The sequence below is a fragment of the Pelecanus crispus genome, chromosome 7 (assembly GCF_030463565.1).
Source record: "Pelecanus crispus isolate bPelCri1 chromosome 7, bPelCri1.pri, whole genome shotgun sequence".
Classification (NCBI taxonomy): Eukaryota; Metazoa; Chordata; class Aves; order Pelecaniformes; family Pelecanidae; genus Pelecanus; species Pelecanus crispus.
Genome location: NC_134649.1, coordinates 12097712 through 12124925, shown reverse-complemented (window position 1 = coordinate 12124925; position 27214 = coordinate 12097712). Strand labels below are relative to the sequence as shown.

At 35.7% G+C, this 27214-nt stretch overlaps 1 protein-coding gene across 1 annotated transcript in view; it reads left to right on the top strand.

Annotated features, from left to right (window-relative positions):
* TRPM7 (transient receptor potential cation channel subfamily M member 7) overlaps window positions 1-26072 on the top strand; it is a 57786-nt gene extending 31714 nt beyond the window's left edge. Inside the window, exons 11-41 of the mRNA XM_075714158.1 lie at window positions 607-679; window positions 953-1053; window positions 1975-2109; window positions 3463-3516; window positions 4083-4223; window positions 4798-4932; window positions 5530-5810; window positions 6283-6511; window positions 7732-7887; window positions 8027-8170; window positions 8787-8915; window positions 9863-10147; window positions 11306-11480; window positions 12038-12170; window positions 13064-13248; window positions 13960-14092; window positions 14567-15282; window positions 17383-17459; window positions 18363-18422; window positions 19848-19929; window positions 20321-20391; window positions 20903-20940; window positions 21636-21661; window positions 22025-22075; window positions 22164-22229; window positions 22847-23130; window positions 23464-23546; window positions 23879-24084; window positions 24728-24779; window positions 24867-24973; window positions 25942-26072. Coding sequence (XP_075570273.1) covers window positions 607-679; window positions 953-1053; window positions 1975-2109; window positions 3463-3516; window positions 4083-4223; window positions 4798-4932; window positions 5530-5810; window positions 6283-6511; window positions 7732-7887; window positions 8027-8170; window positions 8787-8915; window positions 9863-10147; window positions 11306-11480; window positions 12038-12170; window positions 13064-13248; window positions 13960-14092; window positions 14567-15282; window positions 17383-17459; window positions 18363-18422; window positions 19848-19929; window positions 20321-20391; window positions 20903-20940; window positions 21636-21661; window positions 22025-22075; window positions 22164-22229; window positions 22847-23130; window positions 23464-23546; window positions 23879-24084; window positions 24728-24779; window positions 24867-24973; window positions 25942-26072 — 4539 coding nt within the window. The remainder of the gene's footprint in view (window positions 1-606; window positions 680-952; window positions 1054-1974; window positions 2110-3462; window positions 3517-4082; window positions 4224-4797; window positions 4933-5529; window positions 5811-6282; window positions 6512-7731; window positions 7888-8026; window positions 8171-8786; window positions 8916-9862; window positions 10148-11305; window positions 11481-12037; window positions 12171-13063; window positions 13249-13959; window positions 14093-14566; window positions 15283-17382; window positions 17460-18362; window positions 18423-19847; window positions 19930-20320; window positions 20392-20902; window positions 20941-21635; window positions 21662-22024; window positions 22076-22163; window positions 22230-22846; window positions 23131-23463; window positions 23547-23878; window positions 24085-24727; window positions 24780-24866; window positions 24974-25941) is intronic.
* The last annotated feature ends 1142 nt before the right edge of the window (window positions 26073-27214 follow it).

Here is a 27214-nt window from a genome sequence, read left to right as displayed (position 1 = left end):
GTATTTTGTATTTGGATTGCTGTCCTTTTTTTCTTGCTCTGATTTTTGAAAACCTTGGGACTACTTTTGCTGTGTTTTGGGCTTTTAATTATGACTGTACTCACTGAGGTCTACTATCACTGCATGCTTAAAGCAAAAGTACTTTACAGAGCTTCATATGTAGCCTGAGTTCAGGTACTGGTGTCTCATTTGGGCATCATATTGTGCTGTTCTAAGGTTTAAAATTGTCCTATTTGACTAAACATGTTTGGTGGCTGGTTGATCTCATAATCTAGAATGAACTGAAGGGGTAAACAGAATACTGTGTGGTGTTTATAGACAATAGAGAACTGTAATCATAGTGGGAAAAGAAGTTCAAATTGATTGAAGAGTGTAAGGGTTTCTGCTGTGCTTTTTCTCATAAAAGATTGTCTTGTGTGGCACCCAGTTAGGAAAACAATACAGAGTGCACACTAAAGGTAAGTTTAAATCGAGCGTAAGCTTAAATTGCCTCAAAGATAAGGTGACTTTTTAATGTATATTCCTGACATAAAAGATTGGAGCTAATCACCTTTGTCTAAAAATAACTTTAAAAATATTTTTTCACTATTTCACCATTTTGGACAGATTACAGTTTTTCATATTGGGTCAGATGAGCATCAGGACATTGATGTGGCAATACTTACAGCGTTGTTAAAAGGTGAGACTTTTAATTTTAAGATCATTTGGGATCCCCAGCTATTGTTGTTTAGTGTTTATATGATGGATTATTTATAAAATACTATAATCTGTAGGAATCTTTAGGTTTTAAGCAAATAATTATCTACTATGTTTTCTCATTGTATAATACCATAGCATGTCATAAATGATGAAATATACTGTTGGATTGCTTGATTTGGCCATTTTAGGAAGAAAGAATGTTTATTATCGTATATTTTAATTAATTTTTCTTTCACTGTTTTTGCTTCTGAAGGCACAAATGCATCTGCATTTGACCAGCTTGTTCTTACACTTGCGTGGGATAGAGTTGACATAGCCAAAAATCATGTTTTTGTTTATGGACAACAATGGCTGGTATGTAATCGTCTGGATTAAGCAGAATGGTATTTTCTAAGAGAGAAGCTCAACTTACTGTAAAGAATGACTCTTGACTTTTGTAGAGGGAGACTGTAGAATACTGACACATTGACTTTGAGGACAGTAGTTTTTGCATCCTGCATAATCTTACAGCTGGTTTGTTTGTTGTAGTTGAAAATGGTCCAAAAATTTTAGAGATGTGCTAAGTGTTCTTACTAACTAGAGGAGAAGAGACATTACAAAAGGTGGAAGCTGAATTTGTGTTAGTCAGATGCTCTTTCTTCCTTACAGTTGCATGGTAGTAGGAAGTTCTTAAGAAGTATCTAGTAAAATGCATATATTAACTACTGTTGGCAGCACTGCAGTGTCTTTTGAGGGGAAGGACAAAATGTCTGTTTCTTGTAGTCTGCAAGTTAATTTGAACACTACATTGTGGATCTTGCCTTTTTCCCATATTACTGTAAAAATAAAGCACAATCTTACATGAGTGTGCAGTCAAAAGTACATAATGTAAGGCTTGTTGGTAGCTATGATGGTTCTGAGCATTTGTCTTTGAAGCAAATTGTGCTTTAAATGGTTTATGTCTTTGTGTTTCATCCAATATCAATCTATGAGAACAGCTTAACTACGTTAAACTAAATGTCTACATAGTCCCATGTACTGTGTCAGTAGGAGATACCTATGGAAGAGTATAAGACTTGCTGATTAAGTCTTCAGAATATTCTCTCATCCTGTAATTGTGTGAAGTTCAGGGGATTTTCTGAACCAAGGGTGACATCTTTGTGTTTGTAGACATAGAAGGCTTCCCCAGCCCTGTAAGTGAATGAGGCTGATATGTAGTCTAAGTACACTTAACTTTTGTGATGCTCCATTTTACTGGTTCTCTCCAGGCTCTACCTTGTTACTTACTTGTTGTAGGTTGGCTCTCTGGAACAGGCTATGTTAGATGCCCTTGTAATGGATAGAGTTGCATTTGTGAAACTTCTGATTGAAAATGGAGTAAGCATGCACAAATTTCTTACAATTCCGAGGCTGGAAGAACTTTATAACACAGTAAGTGAATGATTGCTTTTTAAACTACTTTTAGAACAGCTTTTTAGTTGCTCAGTGTGTTGTATACTGGCTCATGTGCAGCAGTCTGAAGGCCGTGGGGCGTCAGTAGGGAAGGCTCCATGGCGTGAGGTTAGAGTTGAGAAGTGCATGCTGTCTGGCTGCTTTGTAGTGCCACAGCTGCTTTCTGTCTCTTCAGAAATGATACCAGAAATAGTTTGTCAGCAGGATGTTCATGTGTGTCTGATGCTGGGGGTAGATACTAAAGGGAAAATTGCAGCCTTGTTGTGGAACATATGAAATGTGTAAACCACAGTGGGGAAGAGCACAAGAGAAAGTCAGATGGGTGAAACTTGTGCACAAAATATGAGGTCTATAGATAGTATTGTTAGGACTTCATAAGATTAATTCTGTCTATAGCAGTTAATATTATCGTAATAGTTGTAAAAATAGTTTATTTTGTGAACCTGCATAGTTATAAATATTACTTAAAAAATTTTGTTGGAGTAGGTGTTGATTTAAGAATTTTAAAGTAGTTTTGTATAACACTTAAGTATTTAACAGGGGAAACAAAAAAACCTTTCATCAAAAAGTAGCTGATGTGAGTAGTACACAAATATGACTTAGGCTTACATTAATGTTCTCATTATCTGCTTTTGACCAAAAAAAAAATCTTTAGCTAATAAAGCTCTGTAAATGAGCCCACATGCTCAGGTTTTGTTTTTTGGGTTTTTTTTAATTATCCCTTTATGGTGTTGCTTTTACACGCATGATGTGCTTTTGATTGAGTTCTGTATGGGAGCTAGGGTAACCATATGTCTAAAAGTGTAACAGTTCATGCTCTCACCAGAAATCGGAGAAGGAAGAAAAATCTACTTTGGTAAAAAGAGGGAATGTTTAGAATAAAGATTTTTTAAAGTAAGGGAGCTTTTACTATGGATCCTGCAATACGGTAAACATGAATATCAGTCTCTGTGTGTTCTTGTAAATTAAAATGTTTATTTGTTAAAACTTGTCTCTATAATAGTATACTTTAATAATATAAAGAAACCCATAATGTTGCTGTTTGCATTCTGGGTTTTTTTTTAATTCCCTTTTTGGACAAACTATGGGTGTATTAATTATGTCCCAAATTAAAATAGAAGTAAAATGAAACAAAAAAGGAAATAGTCTATAGCTAATATGGTAATTTGAAATATTTGCATTTATTTGATGGCTACTGTTTGTTTAAAAACTAGGGATTTTTTTTTTTGAGCCATCATGCAAAAATATTTGGCTTCTACTGTAATCTTCTCATGTTGTCGTTGCACTCTTAATTTCTCATTCCAAATTTTTCCCCCCTCTTTTTTTGTAAAGAAACAAGGCCCAACTAACCCAACACTCTTTCATCTTGTTCGGGATGTCAAACAGGTATGCTGTAAATGTAAAAATCTGTCAAACTAGCAGTGTTAGTTTTTTCATGATTTCTAATGTTTGACTGACAACTTAATCTTAGGTTTATTAATTGGGTTGTATTGTAAATAATAAGCTACCTCTGCAGTCATTCTGTTGTTTCCGATACTTGCTGTTGTATGCTGTTGTACGCTTAGTGCTCTGCTGCCAGAAAGGTGTTAAACCCTGATGAGTGTTGTCTTTTTCATCTTATTTGTGATTGTTTTGCTTTTTGAGGCGATTGAAAGCTGATACTCCCAGCTAGGAGTAATTTTGGCTGTTAATAGACAAAAATCAGTCTGCACCCCCCCCCCCCCCCCCCAAATGATCATCTACCCTGCTAGGGGAGATCATGCAGACAAGAAGCTATAACCTTGTCTTTTTTTGAAACTGATAAATATTGAGCCATGTAGATGGCTTTTTTAATCATGAAAGGTTTAATTTGTTGGGGTTTTTTTATTTAGAGCTATGATGTGGCATGTAGAAACACTGAGCAAGTTGAAGATTATAATTTGAAAAACTAAAAATACCTTTTGTATTCCTAGGGAAATCTTCCTCCAGGATATAAAATCAACCTGATTGATGTGGGGCTGGTTATTGAATACCTGATGGGAGGAACCTATAGATGCACCTATACAAGAAAACGCTTTAGAGCTATATACAATAGTCTCAGCGGGAACAATCGGGTATGTGGCATTGTGGCAGTTGGATAACAGGACATGCTGATTTGTATGTTCTCAGTTTTAAAAAAAACTACCTATTTTGAAGGAAAATTGGATCCATATTGTTTTGTTGTTCTTGTCAATGGACCGGTTCTTTTAAAGGCAATAGTAAGGCCTATGAGGGCAGCTGGTAGCTGGTTTGAGATTGAGGAGAAACAAAAGGTTTTGTTCTTCTGCTCCTTATTCTAGCACATCTAAATTCCTTCTCTGTTATTCCCTCTTTTCCTACTTGTAGGGGAAGAATGAGCACTAAACATGCAGATTCACCAGGGCTTGGGATGCAGATAGCTTAGCTTATTGTAAAGCAACAAGTGTAACTGCCTACTTTGTGACTTCTTAAAAAAACCAAAGCAATCAAAAAACTTGTTAAATAGCCAGTGAAGATTCTGGTTGTTGCTGTTACATAAGTTCATTACTGTTTCAGTAGCAAAGTAGCTGTTTAATTGCTCAACTAAGTATCTAGTTATAAACAGGTGACTTTATAATGCATAGCAGGTAAGAGTAAAGAAATCAAACCAAACCGTTATTCTTGTTACAGCGATCTGGGCGAAATCCTTCAAATACTACTCCTCAGATGTGTAAAAGCCATGAGTCTTTTGGTAACAGGGCAGACAAGAAAGAAAAAATGCGCCATAATCACTTCATCAAAACAGCACAGCCGTACAAACCAAAGGTACAGATGTGTGAGGGGAATGTGGCAGGGTTTATTTTAAGTAGTTAAGAGTGGAGAACCTCGTTGAAATCCAGGTGCCACTGAAATGTGATTAGCAGCAGTTTTACTGACTTGGTAAAGCTGGAATTTCAGCCTTGCTTTTGTACTTGTTTATAAACTGTCTAGCATGTGTACAGGATTGTGTAAAGAGTGTTTAACTTTCTGTATAGTAGTCTCCTGGTTAAGCTTTGATATGTTAGGGAGCAAAAAACTTATCTTTGGCACAGTTCTAGCAATGGGGGGTACTCATATGGCTTTGTAGACGGAGCAAGATTAGCCATGTGTCTCCATGAGTTTCCTCATTTGTATGTAGGTATATTAGTTATGGCTTTTCTTTTGATCTATAAATCAAAGTAAATGAGTCTCCCAGTTATTAAAATGAATTGGACTCAACTGAAATTTTTGAACAAATGTTCCAGCTGGTTTTCAAGTCTTCAGAAACTCATTTTTTTAATAATTATATATAATTTGATATTGGATCACTTAGCATTTTATTTCAAGTTACGTAATGACCAAAGTTAGAGATTTAAAATGTAACTTTCTGATTTTATTTTAAAGATTGACACTGGTGCAGAAGAGGGAAAAAAGAAAAGAACCAAAGATGAAATAGTAGACATAGATGATCCTGAAACCAGACGTTTTGCTTATCCTCTCAACGAGCTGTTACTTTGGGCGGTGTTAATGAAGAGGCAGAAGATGGCCCTCTTCTTCTGGCAGCATGGGGAGGAGTCCATGGCAAAAGCCTTAGTTGCTTGCAAAGTGTATCGTTCAATGGCGTATGAAGCAAAACAAAGTGACCTTGTCGATGATACTTCAGAAGAACTGAAACAGTATTCCAAGTAAATTACATTTGTATAGTTAAAGATATTTTATTGAAATTTACCATAAAAGTAGTGGGCTATATGTGAACAAAACCCAGACTATTCTATTAGCACACTTGAAGACAACTCCTTTTTGCAAAAAGGATTAAGTGGCGCTCTAGTAGAAGTTTTATATTGGATATTGCTCTCTCTTGAGAGCTGTTACAAGTCAAGATTTATACTTAAATTAAAATTACACTGAACGTGCTGTTTACTTCCATGTAATTTCCTTGCATGTTTTAATTAACAGCTGTTTGTAGCATCCATATGTTTTTAATAGAAGTCACAGATTCACATGTAGTTACAAATTACTGTACAGTATATCTGTACAGAAGGGACAGGTTATAGTCCCTTCAAGTTGTGCTACTGGGAATTTGATTGTACAAGAGAATTTGACCTAAACTCAAGGTCGTTTCTATAGATACTAGATGTTGTTTTTTCTTCATTCTAGCGAGTTTGGTCAACTGGCAGTTGAACTGTTAGAACAGTCCTTCCGACAAGATGAAACTATGGCAATGAAATTACTAACCTATGAGCTTAAAAATTGGAGCAACTCGACTTGTCTGAAGCTAGCAGTGTCATCAAGGCTTCGTCCATTTGTAGCACATACTTGTACACAGATGTTGTTATCAGATATGTGGATGGGAAGGCTGAATATGAGGAAGAATTCATGGTACAAAGTAAGCATTGTCACAGTTTATTGGTGTAAAAAGGATCAAGGGAATTTATATTTAAATGGAAGGAAAGTGTGTTTATATGCTATTAGTATAAAGCTTTCACAACTATAGCTTATGTTAATAAATCGTGTAAAACAGTCTCCTGTAACATGATCAAAACTGGAAGTATTTATTGTTAACTCTTCTTTTGACACTCTATTATCTTTTCAAATAAGGTACAGAAATATAGAAGGCAAAAACCAGGCAAGTAGCCTTTAATCAGAGGCTTAAAGAGAACATGTGAATACTAATCTACTACTAAAACCATAGTGGTAATAAACCTTAACAGACAGAAAACCCACTGTAAGAATATAGTTTCATTTGTTTTGGCTTTTTACAGGCAGTACGTAAGACTTGATGTAGAAAAGCTTTGTGTATGTCCTATTTTGGAGGAAGAAACTGAGCAAAAAAGCAGGGCACAGAATTAAACAAGGGTAGGCAAATCGGGGATAGGTTTTCCAATGGTGCCATTTGATATAGATCAATTGAACCAAAATGGGAGTTGCATATTTCTTTGAGATGGTGTACCAAAACCTAATTGTTGCTAGGAATATAATGAAATAAAACTTTCCTACAAAATATCTATGAGCATCATTTAACTTGTGACCTACTAAAATCCTCTTTGATAACTGATTAACCATTTTCTTGCTTGCTTTGTAAAAGGCTAATGACAATAAATAGCTTTCACTTATTCTCTTCATCCATATCTTAGCTCATTTTTCTACCATAAGTTGAAAAAAACCCCAAGAACACCCCCCCCCCCCAAAAAAAAAAAAAACCAAGCAAAAGAAACCCCCCACAACCTTGACTCTTATATGCTTTTTAAATACACCTTGACAGTACACAGTTCCAGAGTTTCTGGGAGTGGCTTGAGGAGCAGAGTGTAAACAGAACATCTCTGGATCTTCAGACCTGAAGTATATTCTTTTCAGCAGCTTTTAGTTTTGGAATTTGTTGGTTCTTCCCCTTTTCCTATATCTTCAAGTCAAGGAATGCTCTGTATATGTGATCTTAGCCTCTTCAGTGTGTATATAAGTAATAACAACTAATTATTTTCTACTTTTTTTTTTTTTCCTCAATAACAAGCAAGTGAAATTTGGGTAATATATTTTCAGAGGATATTCTGTGTGTTGGCATATTCTGATAGCTGTGAACTATTTGCACTTAGTCTTCATCTTTTCCAGGTGATACTGAGTATTTTACTCCCTCCTGCTATACTGCTGTTGGAATATAAGACCAAGGCTGAAATGTCACATATCCCTCAGTCTCAAGATGCGCATCAAATGGCAATGGATGACAGTGAAAACAACTTCCAGAATGCAGCAGATGAAATACCTATGGTAATGTGGGGCAGGGGGAGATATTAAAACCAGCATTTCTAACTTAAAATAATTACATTTTTAAATTAAAACAAGGGTTAAAATGAGTGTCTAAAAGCATATATTTCTGTATGTGAAGTTAACGGTCCTTTCATTTTAGGAGGTGTTTAAAGAAGTAAGGATCTTGGACAGTACTTCAGAAAAGCATGATATGGAAACTCCAGCAAAACCTAAAAGACTTCCAATTACACAGAAATTTTATGCATTTTATCATGCACCAATTGTGAAGTTTTGGTTTAATACGGTGAGTTTTCTTCTGTGTAACGTGTATTTTATTTGGAAATCTAACGCAGATTTTTGGGTTCTTTTCCCAACAAGTAGCTCTGTGACTTGAGTCAAAGTTTAAGCTGGAAGTTGAGAAGTACTTGAGAAGTGCTCTGTGGTTTGGGTGTGTTTGGTTTGGTTTTTTTTTTTTTAAGTTCATGATGTTGGCTTTGAGAAATACTTTCTTTTTTTTAAGCTAAGAGAGTAATTAGCATGAACATTTTTATTCTGGCCTGAGTAATTAATTTCATCAGTTGCTAGCAGGAATTCTATTATTATTTATTAGGTTGAAGTGTTCACACACAGCTTTGTTTAAATTACTGTAATAGAAACTCTAAAATTTGTATTAAAGGAAAAATAGCTGTAATAAGAACAAAGCTTTGCTAATAATAAATAGCTTATTACAGCTATTTTTCCTCTTCTAAGAAGAAAATGTTTGTATCCCCTTATAAATAGTAACTTGCCTGCTTAAAGGGGTAAATATAGTACTGTAATCCTACTTGAAGCTTTTATTGTATACCACACCAAAAGACTCTATGCACATCTATAAAGAACCCTTCAGTAATTACATGTATAATTTTCATTGCTTTTTTTAGTTGGCGTACTTAGGATTCCTCATGCTCTACACATTTGTGGTTCTTGTAAAAATGGAAGAATTACCGTCCGTTCAAGAGTGGATTGTTATTGCTTACATTTTCACATCAGCAATTGAGAAAGTTCGTGAGGTATGCCTGCAACAATCTGGGATTTTAGTTTTCTTTTGTCAGTTAAAACAGTATGCTTTAAACTGTGTTTATAAACAAGAGAACCTAAGAAACTTCAAGCATCAGAGAATGTGATGTAATACCTTTATCTTAAAATTTTGGTATAGGCTGCTAATTTCAATACCAGTGTTCCTTGGCCTACTGCTTGGACTTAGCTTGCTTTTCTTCTGTTTCCAATGGGGAAGAGGTGGAGGTCTATTAAAAGGAGGTGGGTTTCTTCCTCCTAAATTTCAAGGAACTGGCAATGACATCCTGGTCTGATTTTGTTTGTTTGTTAAACCCTCCACCCCGAGTTGATTTTTTTGTTTGTTTTTTTTTTTTAAATCTGTAACTCACTGTCCACAAGTTGTAATGAAGTAAACAACCTTACTTTTCAGAGGGATGAAAGGTGTATTTAGTGTATTTATTTATTGGTGTCAGTCAAACTCTACCACTATGCTATGACTGAGATGACAAAACAAAAAAAGCTTTATCAAGACAGGATAGCTATCACAACTACAGCATTGCTGGTCAGCGAGAGACTTTTGAAAAGTTCTGTAAGAATTCTTAAATGAGAGAGAGAAAGTTAGTTCATTAACCTGGTACCTCAGGCCTAACTGAAGGGGCAGAAAGTAGGGCTCATTTTTGTAATAGTAACTGCCTCAAAAGAAAAAAAAAACCACTACCAAAAAAACCCCCAAACCCAAAATTCCTTCATAAATTGTTCAGACAGAAGGAAACATACATCCTCCTTGTCCTTGGGAAGCTGACGTGGTTAAATACTGCGTTTGATTCCTCAGTGTAAGGCAGTTATCCATTTGAATAGGTGTTTTATTTTTGCAAGTATAAAAATATTACTGATTCATGTATTTCAGTGTTGGTCCATGTGCAATCAATGTGAGCAGATCTGACTTCTGTTTTTATTGCAGATCTTTATGTCAGAGGCTGGGAAGATTAATCAGAAGATTAAAGTGTGGTTCAGTGATTACTTCAATATCAGTGACACAGTTGCCATTGTCACTTTCTTCATCGGGTTTGCATTAAGATTTGGAGCAAAGGGGAATTTTGGTGAAAACACTTATAGAGAAAATTATGTCTTTGTTGCTGGAAGAATAACATACTGTCTCAATATAATTTTTTGGTATGTGCGATTACTGGATTTTCTAGCTGTAAATCAACAGGCTGGCCCTTATGTTATGATGATTGGGAAAATGGTAAGTACTACTTTTGTCACTGTTTTTTTTCCCCCCCACTGAAATATGTTTTTCTTGCTGCATCCATTTACAAATTTTCTCAAAGTTTTATTTAGAAAAGGTTGCTTATCCTGGTGTAATATGTCAACAACTCAGTGTGCAGAATTAGCTAGCTGGAATAAAACTTAATGTGTTTCAAAACAAGCACTGATTAGAAGGCTTCCTTTATTATGGAGCTTTCTCTGTTGCGTATCTGTAAAAAGCTGGCACATCTTCCTTCTCTGGTCTGTTTTGTTCTTGGATGTCAGAGACTTGAATGAATATGGGGATGCCTTTTTCTTGATTCATCTAGCATTGCTTCCGTTTTTGGTCTGAGATTTATTTATAGTCTTGATTCTTGCTCTCTAGTGCAAGACTTTAACTTGTTTTGTGTCCTAAAGCACCTTTGTGTGCCAAGCAAGGTCTTGCTCCTTAGTGCAAGACTTGAACTTGTTTTGTGTCCTAAAGCACCTTCGTATCCTGTGCTGTGGAAAAGGAATAGATTGTGGTTCTGTTCTTGTCTTCTCTCACACAAAAAATATTCAAATTGTTTAAATTTAAAAATAAATAATTTAGCTTTACTGTCAGTGAGCTATTCTAAAAGTTGAAAAAGATTTTAAGGCTTGAGAACTGTATATGCAAAGGTGGAAGGGGTGTTTGTTTTTCTTCTCCCTCTAAAATGGTTCCTACAAAGTTGAACCCTGTCAGTCCTTAAAAAAAGAGTGCATCAAGTTGCTCATCTCTCGCTTTGATTTCTTACAAGAGGCATAGGTACTGCGTTTCAGCCCTTGGAAAGCTACCTCTGTGTTTTGTGCAGCTATTGAGTGCATTTAGGAAGGAATGTTTCTCTATCAGCTGCTACTCATCTACATAACAGGTATTTGAGTTACAAAGGAAATAGTCTCAGTTGTCTTTGGCTGAGGATACTAAATACTCTGTAGGAAAGGACAGGAAAACCCAAATTTTTTTACAGGGTTTGTTGTTTAACAAAATTTTCTGCCTGAAATATAAGTGTCCTAGGCTTTTTTCCTTATATAATACATAAAATTCATCAAACTTACACTGTCACTGTAAAAGTGTTTAAAGTTGTGAAATCATTATGATGACCTTGTGGGTTAACTGACTTTCTTGTGTTAATAGGTGGCCAACATGTTCTACATTGTGGTGATTATGGCACTTGTACTACTTAGTTTTGGTGTTCCCAGGAAGGCAATATTGTATCCTGATGAGGCACCATCTTGGACTCTTGCTAGAGATATTGTGTTTCATCCATACTGGATGATTTTTGGTGAAGTGTATGCCTATGAAATTGATGGTAAGACACTGCAATTTTGAAGCAAGTAAGGAGAAGACTTACTCTGATAAGATCTCCTCAAGGTCTTATGAAATTCTAATTTTATGAAATGAAATAGCTGGTATTATTGACGTTGATTCCGTTCATTGGATTATCTCTGCTTTGTGGGTTGCAGCTGTATAACTTCTTGACTTGACTCTTCTGTTATTCTTTATGAAACTTGAATGGCTTAGAATGAAAACTCCACTTAATCACAATTTCTCAGAAGGCTATTCCTAGCAAGATTTTGGAATTTTCCCCCACAGCTGTCATGCCAAAATTTTGGCTGTGGTGGTATATTATGCTAATCTGATGATATGATTATACCATAGTATTAACCAGAAACTTTGTCTCCTGTATTTTTCTACCGTGTTCCTAAATGCATGGAGACATTTTTCATTTTTGAATTGCAGAAGCAGTGTATGATAGTTGGTTGTTAAAATCTTTATAAGTGATCTTCCCCCCCGCCCCCCATCTATACCATCTGGGAGTTGTAAAAGTTGTACATATTTTCTCTGTGTCTTTTTTTCCCAACATAGTATGTGCAAATAATTCTGATGAAAAAGTTGCTCATCTCTGTGGCCCAGGAACATGGTTGACCCCGTTTCTTCAAGCTGTCTACCTCTTTGTACAGTACATAATTATGGTTAATCTCCTTATTGCATTTTTCAAGTAAGTATATGGATAATTGTTAATTTTTGCTAATTATTTGATAAGTTTCTATTTCACTGCCATAAAGATGACAAAATAAGAAGAACTGATGCCAGTTCAAAGCAATCCCATTTGCTGGAAGTATTTTCAGGTTCTAAGGCTGGTCTTCGTCTCCTTCTCACTGCAAGCCCATGGCTAGGTAGGGAATTGTGTGATGTGACTGATAAGCGTCACATCTATGAGGCCAGGGGAATCGGAGGTTTAAGAGGATTTCAAAGCATTTTGTAACTTCTCTTTGTCAGGAAAAAAACCAAAATTGTTTCTGGATCTGTATATTGACTGTTGTTCCTAAATTCATTTAACATTCACTAGTTGGTTGAGTTGAATTGTAGTAGAGTAAATTGTCTTTTACGGTTCTCTGCAAGTGTTTGATTTATGGGAATAAGTAGCTCACTAACACTGAAGACTGGCAGACTGCAGTATTAATGTGGTCTGATATAAAAATGTGGGTTTATTTAGAAATAATTTGTTGTTGTTGTTTGGCAAACTTGAAATTTGATCTCAGTGTAATTTATTTCTGAGGAAGGGTACTGAAATGGTACCAGGTAAGAGAATTTTTTAACCCTCTCCTTGCTTTGAATCATGGTGTTTTCTTGAATGTGTTTCCAACTTCCACTAAAATAATTTTGCAGTAAAAGACAAGTATGTGCTTTTGTTTCTTACTTAACTAGCTTCAGAATTCAAGATTGTTATCAAAGTGTTTAAAAAAACCCCAAAAAACAAACAAACCCCCCCCCCAAAACCAAAACCCCCAAAACCAAACACCACCACCCCCCCCACACACACACCCACCCTCCCACCACCCCAAACCAAAAACCACCTTGATCTGTTAATGCTTTTCTGTTCCCTTTCAGCAACGTGTATTTACAAGTCAAGGCAATTTCAAACATTGTGTGGAAGTATCAACGCTATCATTTCATTATGGCCTACCATGAAAAACCTGTTCTGCCTCCACCACTTATTATTCTTAGCCACATGGCTTCCCTGTTCTGTTGTATATGTAAAAGAAGAAAGACAGACAAGACTTCAGATGGGCCAAGTATGAACAGTTATTATCCAAAAAATTGCAATAACTTTTTGATATAATTAAAGCAAACTGTCAGAAAAGTGCATTGTTCTTGGTTATAATGCGTATTCTCAAGAAAGTCAAAGTAAGTCTTAAAATGTCCATGTTTTTAGTATTAAGACTCTAATTCTGTTCAAAGTCCCAGTGTTTTTATGAAGAGTATAATGCATAGCCCCTAGAAATCTCCAGTCAAACTAACTTATGACAAAACTAAACAAAAAACCTGAGATTAGATTTCCTGTTAGTGTTAATGGGGGAAGATTTTTTTTTTTTTTTTTTCTTTCTTTCTGGAAAGCTTCTGTTCTTATTGTAAACACTTCGAAAATTTAAAAAGGGGGAAGGAAAAAAAAAAAAAAAGTGTTCCACAGATGATAAAATCCAGCTACAGAATCTAGCTCCTGCCTCAGAGAAAAAGGGACTGGAGGCTAGGAGTGTAAGGACTGATAATATTGTGCACAGATCCTCTCAGAATTACTGTTTTGATTTTATTTTAGCAGAAATCTTTGACCTTGAACTTTTTTCTAGCAAGTAGAGAGGAAGGGTCTTAGGTGGCACTGTGGTTTTTTTTGTTGGTTTGGTTTTGTTTTTATTTTTAACACTCTTTTTATAAAGTTGTGGCTATCAGTTTCCAGCACCTGTACTACACTACATATGCATCTTCTTAACTGTTTAATCTCTCTTTAGAACTCTTCCTGACAGAAGAAGATCAAAAGAAGCTTCATGATTTTGAAGAGCTGTGTGTTGAGATGTATTTCAATGAAAAGGATGATAAATTTCATTCTGGAAGTGAGGAGAGGATTCGAGTCACATTTGAACGGTAGAATATTTACAGTTAAAATTTCTGAATAAAGAAGCTTAGAACTCTTGCAGGTTTTTGAAATGTGCTTTAAGGGGGGGGTAAAATGCAGCTCAAGAAAACAAGTATTTATGCAAACTTTAGATTATGTCTTTCCATTGCTACACAGAAACTAATGATGTGATTGATGTTTCCTGATCTGTAGCAGCACTCAGTAAGCTGACGCAATTGTATTATTTAGTTTCTCATGATGTTTTAATAAACTGATAAATTTGAAAAAGTGCTGTAGGCCCTCTATTGATGTATATGTTAATTCTGTGATTCAGAAGTATGTACAAATGTTGTATTACAAACCAGTCCAACGCTATAGTGTATACCATCTTGGAATTTCAGAGGGTTTTTTCCTTAAATGGGCAGAAAGAGTTGCAAAGATGTTTCTTTTGCATTTTGAGAAAAATACCTTTCATAGCTACTTCATAATTTGATTTTTCTTAGGGTGGAACAAATGTGCATTCAGATAAAGGAAGTTGGTGATCGTGTCAACTACATAAAACGGTCATTACAGTCTCTAGATTCACAGATTGGCCACCTACAGGATCTGTCTGCTCTGACTGTGGATACTCTGAAAACACTGACTGCACAGAAAGCTTCAGAAGCCAGCAAGGTTCATAATGAAATCACACGGGAATTGAGCATTTCAAAACATTTGGCACAAAACCTCATTGAGGATGGCTCTCTAAGATCTTCTGTGTGGAAAAAGCACAGCATTGGAAACGTCTTTGGTTCTTTTCCTCAAGGAGGTGTTGAAAGTAATAATGCTTTACTCTGCAACATTTCTACACGTGATGAAAAAGAAGTCCAACATAAGACAATTGGTCAGGAGTTACCTCCAGTTCCCCGAAGAGAAGAAATAAACTTTCAAGAGGCAGGTTCCTCAGGCAGTGCCTTATTTTCAAATGCTGTTTCCCCTCCAGAACTTCGCCAACGAATACAGGCTGCAGAGATCTCAAAGTCTATTAGTAAAAGTAAAAAATTAGGCAATTCATCCAACAGTATGCCACATGTAACATCCCCAACAGCTAAATTTTTTGTTAGCACTCCATCTCGGCCCAGCTGCAAAAGTCAGCTGGATTCTTCAGCAAAGCATGAAGAGACTGTTTTCTCTAAGGCTACAGAAGGAGATAATAATGTAGAATTTGGTGCATTTGTGGGTAAGTATAACAAAGTAGATTCTGAATGTCCTGAAGTCATTATTAGCTGCTCTTATCCTTTTGCTTCTGGCTCTGCTTGCCTTGCTTTCACCCAACCTTGTGTTGAAAATGGAGGATACATTAATTGTGGTTTTATTCATGATGAGAGTGACACTAATGATAACTACAGCTGCAGAGTTGACAAATGTGATCACCAGTCCTCTGTCACCTTATCGACGAACAACCCCCAAACGAAGTTCTCTTTGTCAACTGGCGACTTGATGTCAACAGTCAACTGTGGCGGCTCACATGGAAAATTGAATATTAAAGATGAACTTTCCAAAAGTCAGCATGTCCATGCAATGGAACTACAAAACCAAGATTTATGGTCTAACATCCTTATGGGACTACTTCATAAACTGTGGACCAAATCTAAGCCACAAGGTTTGACTTATCAAGAATTGTATAGTATTTTGGGTGTATTCCGGTTGCAGGTGACTTTATTCTACCATTTTGCTCTGCTTCTTTTTGCTTTTAACATCTCTAATTTCCTTATGTTGCTTGAATTTTTTTTAATTAAATTATCATTTCTTTATAATTCTGTCACATAGACAATATTTTTCTGAAAAACATTAGACAGTTGTTGAGTATAGCAGTTTTGTGCAAATAGCAGCTCTACAACTTGGTATGGGCATTGTGGACAAACTTTTTGTGACTCATTATAAAGCTCCTACCTTCTCATTGCATAAATCAAAAATATTGTCTATTTCTTGACGTAATTACAGAAGACTTCTTAGGCTGATGGAATCCTGGACGAATATCTTTGTGGTATCTGTGTCAAGCTGAGGGATCCTCCTATACTATGTTTCTAAACACTGTTATAGCTGGGATCTTCCACTGTTGCCTAGGCTAACGTATCTTTTGGCAGTCGTTTTGGAAGCTTCCAAAGTCCTTTTATTAAATACAGCATTATACCTCCCTTCAAGTTTTGCTTAAGAGTAAAAAGGTGCACGTTTTTGGTTAGAGTTACCTGCGTATTTGAATGGTAAAACAGTGGCAGATTCATTGCAAAACACAGGTGTGGGTTTACTAACTGGTTTCTGTAAAGTGGATAATGCTTTAAGTATGCTTAGTGTATAGCAGAAGATCACAATCTGGAATTATCAGGTTGCCTGCAGAGGTGTTGTCTTGCCCCAGTTGTTCAGGGATGTCTCAGTGTTTTCCAAAGGTTTGTTGAGGATGTAAAAATTTAAGTCTTTAGACAAGAGTTTATTCTACTGCTGTGAAACTTGGGAGTTGTAAGAAGTTACTTGCATGCACTAGCATTTTTAGATTTATGTATGCGTAGGAAGAGCATCTACACGTTTGTACACTCATTAGCTATTTGTTTATAATTTCCTCATGGTTTAAAAAAAGAAAACTTTTTTTTTAAATTCAGAAAGCAAGACTAAACAGAAATAATGGACAGTGATTGTATAACTTTAATCTTCAAATGTACTTCACCACTAATAACTTTGAATACTAACTATACTTATTTTACTGGAACCGAATTGTTAGTGTATGTTCCTTTGACATCTTGAGCATTTAGAACATACTCTTCATTCTTGCTGTCCACATTTTATAAAACATGTGCTACAGTGCAGCTTTCTATTGTGAAACCAAGTAGATTTTCATTCACTATAAAGCCACATGCTTGGTAAAATTCTGAAAAGTATTTCTCACAACTGGGAGGATGAAGGGTATATTGTAAAAGCTACCTCAAGAAAACTGTCTGCTTTTCCTTCATTTGTCATATGTACATAAAAATACTGTCATTCAGACTGCCCTGTTCCTTTCATGTGAGGAGCATACCCTTGAGTAAAATTTTAAAATGTTAGTTCTACTTTTTGAATTGTGGTAATCCATGCCTGAATGTGGGAAAAGCAGTGGTTTCATATTAATATTTTGTTACACTGATTTTTACTTTAGTGTGTTTGGAAATTCTTCTCTACTGCAAACAGGCACACAGAACTTAAATGGTTTGTAACCCTTTGCTATGGTGATGCAAACTATTGGCATGGTCAGAACATTGGAGGTTGCCTTTGATTTTGAATACTGTCTTTTCAATTCACTGTGTCAAAGGTCACAGAGACAGCATGGAGTTACAGCGGTTTAAAGAGGCAGCAAGCAAAATTAAAGAAAGAAGTGCTGATATTGAGGTAAGCATGGAAGGCTATCAAACATGTTAATGGGGATTTTTTTTATTTTTTTTTTTTATTTTTTGAACTGTAACTTCACGACATGTTTTGAAAAAGTCTAAGAGCAAATATAATCAAAGAACTTGTAAAATGCAGCCTGGAAGGAATGTGTATCTGATTCCCCCCCCCAAAGAAAAAGAAAAAAACAACCTAGTGAAAATTCATGTAACCTTAACTACATGTCAAGTACTGTTGCTTCATAATATGATACTAATGAAATATTAAACAATATCTTGGCTTTCATAACCCTCAGATCACTACAACTGTGAATTAAGATAAAACTATGTATCCCATAGTGTTTAATGAAACTTTTGACACACATAAATTTCAAGATCGGCATTTGGGAAGATTTCAGTGATTTACATGATATTTTATTGAGCAAGATGACAGTGTATATGACTTTAAAAAGTGACAAAAACTGTTCATTATGCTTCCAAGAAGAAAAGGCCTTTCAAATAAACTTGTCATAAACTAAAAATATGTATAATATCCATTTTCTTAAAGAATAATAAAAATAACTAAATGGAAAGTGATTAATTGTAACAAACCTGTCCTCCGAGTGCTATAGTGTATATAAAAAAACTGATTTTCTCACTGTAGCTATTAAGATAAGTTAGTAAATACAAGTTACCATTTCAGTTACCCCTCATTCAGGGGAGAATCTGACTCGAGAATTGCATTATGACCATTTGCAATGTCAGTGTTCTGCTGAGTTGCTCCTTCTGGACCTTCTGATAAGTATAATGTGTGAACAAAAAGCTTTTTTTGCGTGTGTATTTTTGGCATGGGTTTTTTGGTAATAATGTTTACAGTCTGCTTTGCGGGTTTGTTTTTTTTTTTTTGTTTGGTTGGTTTTTTTAATAGGAGCAACAGGAAGACTTCAAAAAAGCTATATTAGAGGGCATAGAGACAACCAGACTTCAAGTAAGTAGTAAAGAAAGTTTCCATTTATAGGAGGCATTATTTTCACCAGATACTAAATGTATTCTTTACAGCAAAGACAGGGAACTCTATTTTCTTCTGTCATTATCTGTAAGTAAACTCTGGTCATGATGTAAAAAAGAAGAAGAAAAAAAAATTTAACACAGTTGAACCTTTGTACAAATACAGCTGGATGTCTCCTTGACGTAGGTCTAAATAGTTCCAATGTTTGGTACTATTGGGATGCAAACTCCAGTAGCACTTCCAGACAGTACTACTGTTCTTAAACGCTTAATAATAGAGTTATTCCATCTTAACTGGTGGGACTGGTTTGATTCTTACCTTTCATGTAGGCCCCAGAGTCATTGACTGTAAAATACTGAAGATATATGCTGAACACTGAAATGCATATAGACCTAAAAATGGGTCTTCAGAAGACACTTAAAGCAGGTGCATTCTCTGTGTTGCATTCCAGTGAAGTGTTTATGTTTAGGGATGTAAGAAATAGACTTTCTTGTGTGTGTGTGTATATATATATACGCATGCTTACACACACATACATAGATGCAGGTGTGTGTGTATGTGTTTAGGTGTGTTTGGGTGTATTCCTTGAGAGAAGGGTGAAAAAAAGTGGAAACAACTTCCTAACTGTTACAAATCTTGGAATCAAAGCAGGGCATAGCATTCCAAGTTCTAGTATTTTATTCTTCAAAATCTTGACTTTTTACATTTTATTCAGGTAACCATTGGAATTAATAATAGGCTGGTTGTGAGGAATGTTCCAGCCCTATGCCAGTCTACCATGTAGTTCTAGTTTGTGATGAAACTGCCTTTCTCCTTTTTTGTAAAAGAAATATTTTGTTGTCAAAAGCTGACCACCTCAATAAATATTCAGAAAGTATGTAATTATTATTAAGTCCATGAGGAAATTCTGTTCATAAACTGTAGAGTTTTACGTGGCAAGACTTCTCTAGTTTTTGTTGCTATTTTCAGGAGGTTCCGACTGAACTTTAGCTTCTGCCAGAGAAAAGTTCTTAAATGAGAATTGATAGTTAGCAAAGGCACGTGACAGAATAGCTGAACTTGGTGCTTTTAGAGATCCAGTGTAGTGTTCTGTCGTCTGTATCCTATTGTAATGTTTTCTTTAAAAGAATACTTTCAGTGTGGGTCAGTAGTCTTAATGTGCACCTGAAAATGTTAGAGCTGATGGTTACTGTGAAGAGCATTTTAACTGAATTGTGCACTCCACTTGTACATTTCTGCGCAGCAAGGTATTTGAGGTACATCCAGAAGTTCTGAAGCAAAACAAAAGAATTAAAAAAAAGAATCCTAGGTAGTCCTAGAAAAGAAAACTGGGCAGATTGTGTGCCAAAGTAGTACTAGTTGAAAACAATGATAATGACTGAAGATGCGTGTATTTTTTTGTAGGGTCTTCAAACTGACTGTGGTCTAAGACAATCTAGTTCTTGCGGTGGGTTTACTGACCCTCTGGCAGTCCATTCAGAACAATGTAAGTGTGTCGTCTTTTCAGGTGACCTAACTTTATCTCTAAATTGTATTGATAACGTGTATTCTAAGAAGATACAAAGGAAGCACAAAAAGTTAAAGCATCTTGAAATACTTTCATGATTGGTGCTACTTGAATCTGCTCCTGTGTCTCATTGTGGTTCTTCTAGGCAGCTTAATTATGTTACCTTGTATTTGCCATGGATAGCTAGTCATAAAAAGCGAAGTGTTCTAGTCAGGACTGTGTTGGAAACTTGTAAAGATCAGATAGTTGTGGGTCAGGCTTTTTTAATGAGACACACATTAAGCTGTCTAGTTGCTCACTGTTAGAAAATAGGTAAGTAACAATGACACATGCCGTTCTTTGTCCAGTTATGAATCTCTTTCATTCGTAGTATACAGCAAGAATAGAAGAGCATCGAGTGAAGACACTCAGCAAGTAGACTCTAAAGCAGCCTTACTGACGGTTTGTATTGTCCTTTTTTGTTGTTGTTAAGCAGAACTAGAAATGTGAACAAATAAAGGAGATTAAATGGATTGTCTAAAGAATAATACTGATTTGTGGACTCATTTGTTCAAGGAGGCAAGAGAAGGGGACTTATTTTGACTGAGGGAAGGAGTTGTGCATGTTCTCTACTACATATTGTGCATATTCTCACTCTGAAAACAGATGCTGCTTCCTGTTTCTTAAATGAAAAGTTGTGGTTTTTTCCATAAAAGAATTATTTATATAATCCATTAAACCAGTAGCGAATATATAGCCTTACCTATTCTTTTAACTGTAGTTACCATTCCTCAGTTGTATTTGAGTCTTTCCATTCAACTGCAGTTCAGTACAGCCTGGTGAAGTATTTCCGATAAACAGGCTATACTGCAAGATCTTTAAAACACATTACCACCCCACCTCCAATTAAATATACTATGTTTTTCTTAAAAAACTGAAACCTTCTTTGTTTTTTTTCTCCTTTGTTTTAAAGGATTGGTTACAAGGTAGACCTTCTAATAGCAGTCAAATGTAAGTAAGCTACTAATGGAGCAATTTTATTACTGTATATTTTGATTTGTTTTTCTGTTTGGTTGTCGTCTTTGGCTATAGTGGTATTCAGTTGTGTTTAATGAAAAAACAAGGTTTAAGGGTTTTTTCTAATAAATAACTGAATGTGTTCACTGGAATGCTTTGACAGGTTCTATTTAGATTAATGGGGTCACATGTCAGAGGGCAAAACATGCTGTTAAATGAGAATGACTGTGTTGACACTTATTAAGGAGCTAGCTTCCTGGTAAAGGTCTTTACCCAACCTTTCAAACTGTAAACCTTCTCTGAAGTTGTGCAGACATTGCTCTTGTTAACAATTATCCCCTGAGTTAACAGTTAAAGCCATTACCTTATTAATCTGATAACAGAAGGGTAAGCTGTTGTGAACAAGTTTTAATTAAAGCACCTCTGTGGGAATGAGCTCTTGTGATGCAAACTTCACATAATGTTGTGCGTGACTTGGTGGTATTTAAAGTATAGTTCTAAAAACATGAGATTACTTAACAGCCTTCCATTACCATTTTGTAATTAAGAAACTTGTACTGCCCTTGAAAAAATAGGATAAAAGCAGTACTGTGAGGTTAACAAGGTGACCTAGGATGATGTGTCAAAATCACTGAATGCAAAATAAGTTTTTAAGAAGCAATGACTGTTGGTTTTGTGGCATTTCACAGGCCATCTGAAGAAGATGCATTGAATGGTAAGTTTGTTTCTGATATAAACAAGCTGGGAGCTTTTCATATAAGCAACTATTTGGGTCTTGTATAAGAATGCATTTAACTACTGATAAGTTGGAACTTAATGGACATATAATAGTGTGATGATTTTTTTTTTTTTTTTAAATAAATAGCCTACCATTGAGCACTGCAGTTTTTTAATTCCTCCACCCCCACCCCCCAAGGGTACTGAAGAGCTAAGCATGATACTTAATTTTCTGCACAGCAAATCTTTTTCAAGCTTTAGTTACTTGGCAAGTGTTCTTTGCATGTGGTAATTTTAATACACAGTACAGATAGCAGGCAGTATATTTTTTTTCCCCTTTCTTTTGTTTTTAATCTTTCAGGCATTGCTTCTCCTTTCAAGCCTATCATGGATATCAATTACTATTACTCAGGTCAGTCCCTCTTATGAACTAATGCTCATATTTTTAATGACATTTATTAGATCCTTAAACTTTAACAAATGTTGTAATTTTCCTCTAGCTGTAGAAAGAAATAACTTGATGAGATTATCACAGAGCATTCCATTCACTCCTGTGCCTCCCAGAGGTAAGAATTGTACTTCTTCTTGCTAGTTTGCTATGGTCTTTTGGGGAAGAAAACAAAAGTAAAATCTGTACAGATTCCTTCTAATATAGAATGTTCACAGCAAGTGTGAAACTAAACTTTTAGTGAACTAAAAGAAGTCTAGTGTCTGTCTTGTAGCACTCAAAAATATAAATGAGTATGACACCTTTTCCTAGGACAGCTCACTTGATTATGAAATCTAAATTTAATTGTAATTGTCCTCAGAAATGGTGATACAGTGATGACAGTATTGTACTAACAGTGTTTCTAACAAACTATTCTGGAAGGATTTCTTCAAGTTGCCTTGACTTGTATAAAGTGCAAACAAACATTTAGTCACTGTTCTTAATGCTGTTTGAACAGTGTCATTAATAGTTCTAATTAGGAGGACAAAACCACTGTACTACTTTGGTGCTGTATGCAAGAAGTTGGAGAGGGGTGTTGCCACTGGGTAGTTTAAATTTTTTTGTTAATTCAGGATGTTAGTAACAACTTAATATTGCAGCATGTTGAAATCTAAGAAACTGTAGGTTTTCAGTACTTTGAATTTTAAACTTGGAAAATTAAATGCTGTAATTGCTTTTTGTGTTGTAACGTAGGTGAACCAGTCACTGTGTATCGCCTTGAAGAAAGTTCTCCCAGCATCTTGAACAACAGCATGTCTTCCTGGTCTCAACTAGGACTCTGCGCTAAAATTGAATTTTTAAGTAAAGAGGAGATGGGAGGAGGTTTACGTCGAGCTCTTAAAGTAGTATGCACGTGGTCAGAATATGATATCCTGAAATCGGGACATCTTTATATCATCAAATCTTTTCTTCCTGAAGTTGTGAATACTTGGTCAAGCATTTATAAGGAGGACACTGTGTTACACTTGTGCTTGAGAGTAAGTTTTATTCTCATCAATTATTAAACATAGACAGGCATTATATGTTAAACAAGTTTCCCCCCCCCGAAAACTAGTATATACTTAAAAAAAAGAAAAAAAAAAAGGTTAGTCTGTGGTTCTCTATGAGGTGAAAGGTTAAAAACTCCTGCTCCAGTATGGTTTACTTAATCAAAGAGCTCAAATGCTTAAAATGTAGACATAATTTAAAAAGCAAGTAACTAGTTACACTGTCTTGGGGGAATAGACACTTACTGTTTCTGCTGCCTTTTTGGCTCCTTAATGTTCCCTGTCATATAATGCAGCTAATGAACTATGGGCTTTGAATTGTAGGAAATTCAACAGCAGAGGGCAGCACAGAAACTCACCTTTGCTTTCAATCAAATGAAGCCCAAATCCATTCCATACTCTCCAAGGTGAGTGTATTTAAACTTCCATTACGTTGCATGCTTTTGACATAGAAGAAAGCCTACGGGGTTGTTAACAGATGGATCAAATATATTAAGGTACTGATATGTGAAATGTATGTCTCGGAACATTACTATGAATGTGTTGAGCAGAATTATCCTTGGCAGTATTTTCTACTGATACTTTTTGCACCAATTCTAGCTTGGTGCAATAATATAAATTATATTGTGTAATAGCTTCAAATTATTTAAATTATTAGTAAATCAAATAAAAATCTAGTAGTGATGATATATTTGCCATTTGTTTTGGAAATATATTCATTAAATATGCTTTTTACTAGATTCCTGGAAGTTTTCCTGTTATATTGCCACTCTGCTGGCCAGTGGTTTGCAGTTGAAGAGTGCATGACTGGAGAGTTTAGAAAATATAACAACAATAACGGTGATGAAATAATTCCAACTAACATGCTAGAGGAGGTTATGCTAGCTTTCAGCCATTGGACATACGAGTATACAAGAGGAGAATTGTTAGTACTAGATCTGCAAGGTAATGTCCTTATTTTGAAATTGGGATTGGGGACAAGATAAATGTATGTGGGTGTTTCTTGTGATAGCGTTTTATTAAGAATTCATATGCCAGTCATAAATAACAATCATTATTTAGTGTGTCTTAGCCTAGTTAATCTGAATCTATGGTTGTCTTCTTTAAAATCACATTAAAACTTACAGCAACACAGGGACTATAAATATATACATCTTTTCCTAATGATATGCACCATAAAAAAAAAAAAAATCTATTTTTTGGCACATCTGTGTAGTGCAAATATGGTAAGCTGTATTTATCCTGAATTGTGTGTCAGATGTTCTGGCTGTGACAACTATATAGGAAACTTCTTTCACGTGGGTGAAAACTACAGTTAGGAGTTGCAGGCAGATGTAAAAATAGGTGAAAGAAATCTGAGAAGTACAAAGTGCTTGTTTAGGCGCGATTTTTTGTAAGGGTAAAGAGTATCACATATCATGGGGTTTGTGGGGGGGGGTTTTGGGTGTTTGGTTCCCCCCCCCCCCCCCCCCCGGCTTTTATTCTTGGGGAAGGTGAGAATTCATAGCTAAGGTTGCCAAGGCTTTTCAGTATTAATGCATTTATGTCATGTATCAGATTTAACTTTTTCTTCATGTGCTGTCTGAAGGTGTTGGTGAAAATTTGACAGATCCCTCTGTGATAAAAGCTGGAGAAAAAAGGTAAGGTTAAAGAAGGATTTAAAGAAAAGTGCAAGATTTTCACCAGAGGGCATATTGTAACCCATGTTTATATGCTCTTTTTCTAAGGTCATATGATATGGTGTTTGGTCCGGCCAATTTGGGAGAGGATGCAATAAAAAACTTCAGAGCGAAGCATCACTGTAATTCCTGCTGCAGGAAACTTAAACTTCCTGGTAAGAGTGCTGTATTTCTTCTGAGACACTCATGTCATGAAATGTTGGTATGATATGTAATGAAATAGTTATGTCATGCTGTGAAAGTGGAATAAGTCATAAACAGCAGTTTTGTAATTTGACTTCTAAAACAATATGCCTTTGTAAGATAAAATCCTAAATGAAGGAAATAAGAATGTGTGTTCTATATCCATATGCATAGTATTTGAGGAAGGTAGACAATAGATTGATCAAGACTTCAGAAGGTAAAGTAAAAAAAATGATAAAGGTTCCTAGAAAAAGTAGGAAAAGCAAGTCAAGATGATTGCAAACCTTCAGGCTTTTTAAACAAAATGGTGCTTGTGTTTGTTTTGGCTTGGGGGGGGGATGTTGTTGTTGGTTTGCGGGTTTTGGGTGGCTTCTTTTTGAGGTGTGTGTTTCTTTACTGTTTGGTTTTTTTGTTTGTTTGGTTTTAAAAACATGCCCAGGTCTGCAGAAATTCATTCTGTTAAAAACTTCGATTCCAGATATTTTTGCTGCATGTATTAGACTATACTCATCTCAAACCTTGAAATTGCTTCTCTGTATCAGCCTTTAAGACTCCAGCAGGTCAACATAAGGAACCTGCGTTTCACAGTTCAAGGGTGTGACCTCAGATGAAGAGAGGTCATTTATTTTAAATTTGAGTTGTAAATCCTGGTAACATCAAAACAGATCATGGAAGGATCCAATTTCCATGGAAAGTTGACTCAATACTTGCTGTAATATCTATAAATAAAGTAATTCTGAGATTCCCATCACTTTTTAAAGCAGAGCTGTAGGCTTCTGATTACAAGTATGATAAAAACATCCTTTTTTGACATCGTGCATATTGAGGAATTCTTTATAGGTACACATGCACACCCAATTATTTGAAAGACTTTTATGCCCCATTGATTCTAGCAGCTCAAGAAATAGTAATCAAATATGACTTCATTTTGTTTGTACAGATCTGAAGAGGAATGATTACACACCTGACAAGATCATATTTCCTCAGGACGATTCCCCTGAATTGACAATTCAGCCTGGAAGCTGCACCAAAGAATCCGATTCAGCTAATTCTATTCGTCTGATGCTCTAATGGTGTGACCAGATCAGTGGCTTCATCATGGAATGTCACAAAGTTGTCACTTATCTTTCCTCCACTACAATTAAAAGAAAGATACATCAAAACAAGGATTGCTGTCTAAGTGGAATTTTGGCTGGTCCATAATCTAAGGACCTAACAACTTGTGATAACCATCTACAGTGAACAGCTTGGCGGCTGATCATTTTAAAGGTTGAATAATGACAAGTATTTAAGTTATGTTTTTAAAGGGGCTTTTTATCAGAAGGTTGGTGGGTTTTTTGGCGTTTTTTTTGTTTAGTGGAGGATTTTCTCTCTGTAGTCCTGTGGTGTGCAATATGCCTTCAACCAAAAGGATTTTGGTAGTTGATGTTTTAAGGTAAAGCATTTGTTTGGCAGCTGTCTTAACTGTCAGTCAGCAAAAGAGAGGAGAAAGCACCTACCTCTGTAATGCCAGAGTATACTTTGAGTGGTTCTGGAAGTGTTCCACTAATGTTTTCTCACCAGATGTCTTTTAATCTGGCCTTTTTGAAGAGGACAGAGCCAAGTGAGGTGTGTATATGATGCCAGTAGGCTGAGGTTGAAGGTAGGAACTTGATTGTTCCAGTAGAGAGAGAGTGTCTCCTGAATCAGGATTCAGCTTCGTGGCTGTAAAACTGGGGTTTTTTGTGGAATAGAGCCCTAATTGTGCATAATGAAATTTCTTGTTTTATACATTTCAATTTTATCACATCACTGTCAAATAGTAACAAAGCCATGATAGACCGGTATAATCATATCTAATAGAAGAAATAGTATGTACTGGTCCAAATAAGTTGCCTTGTAAGAACACAAGTTGGAAGTGCTTTTCCTCGTATGTAGTGACTGCTTCAGAAGTTATGCCTTCCAAAGATCTCGTAAAACCAGTGTATCAAAACCGAATGTACACATAACTTTTAAATGTATTTAAATTTGTGTAGAAAACATTTTTAATGTTATGTTATTTGTGGTACTTATTTAAGAGAGACTAGGGTTGGATTAGCATTATGTAAAGTACGGGAGATTGCAATGCACCTTTCATGCCAATAAAATGTAATTTAACTGTCCCAAATATTGTTGAGCATTCAGCAAGAAAAAACTGTTGTCCAACTGAAGTTTCATGCTGCGATTTTTTTTTT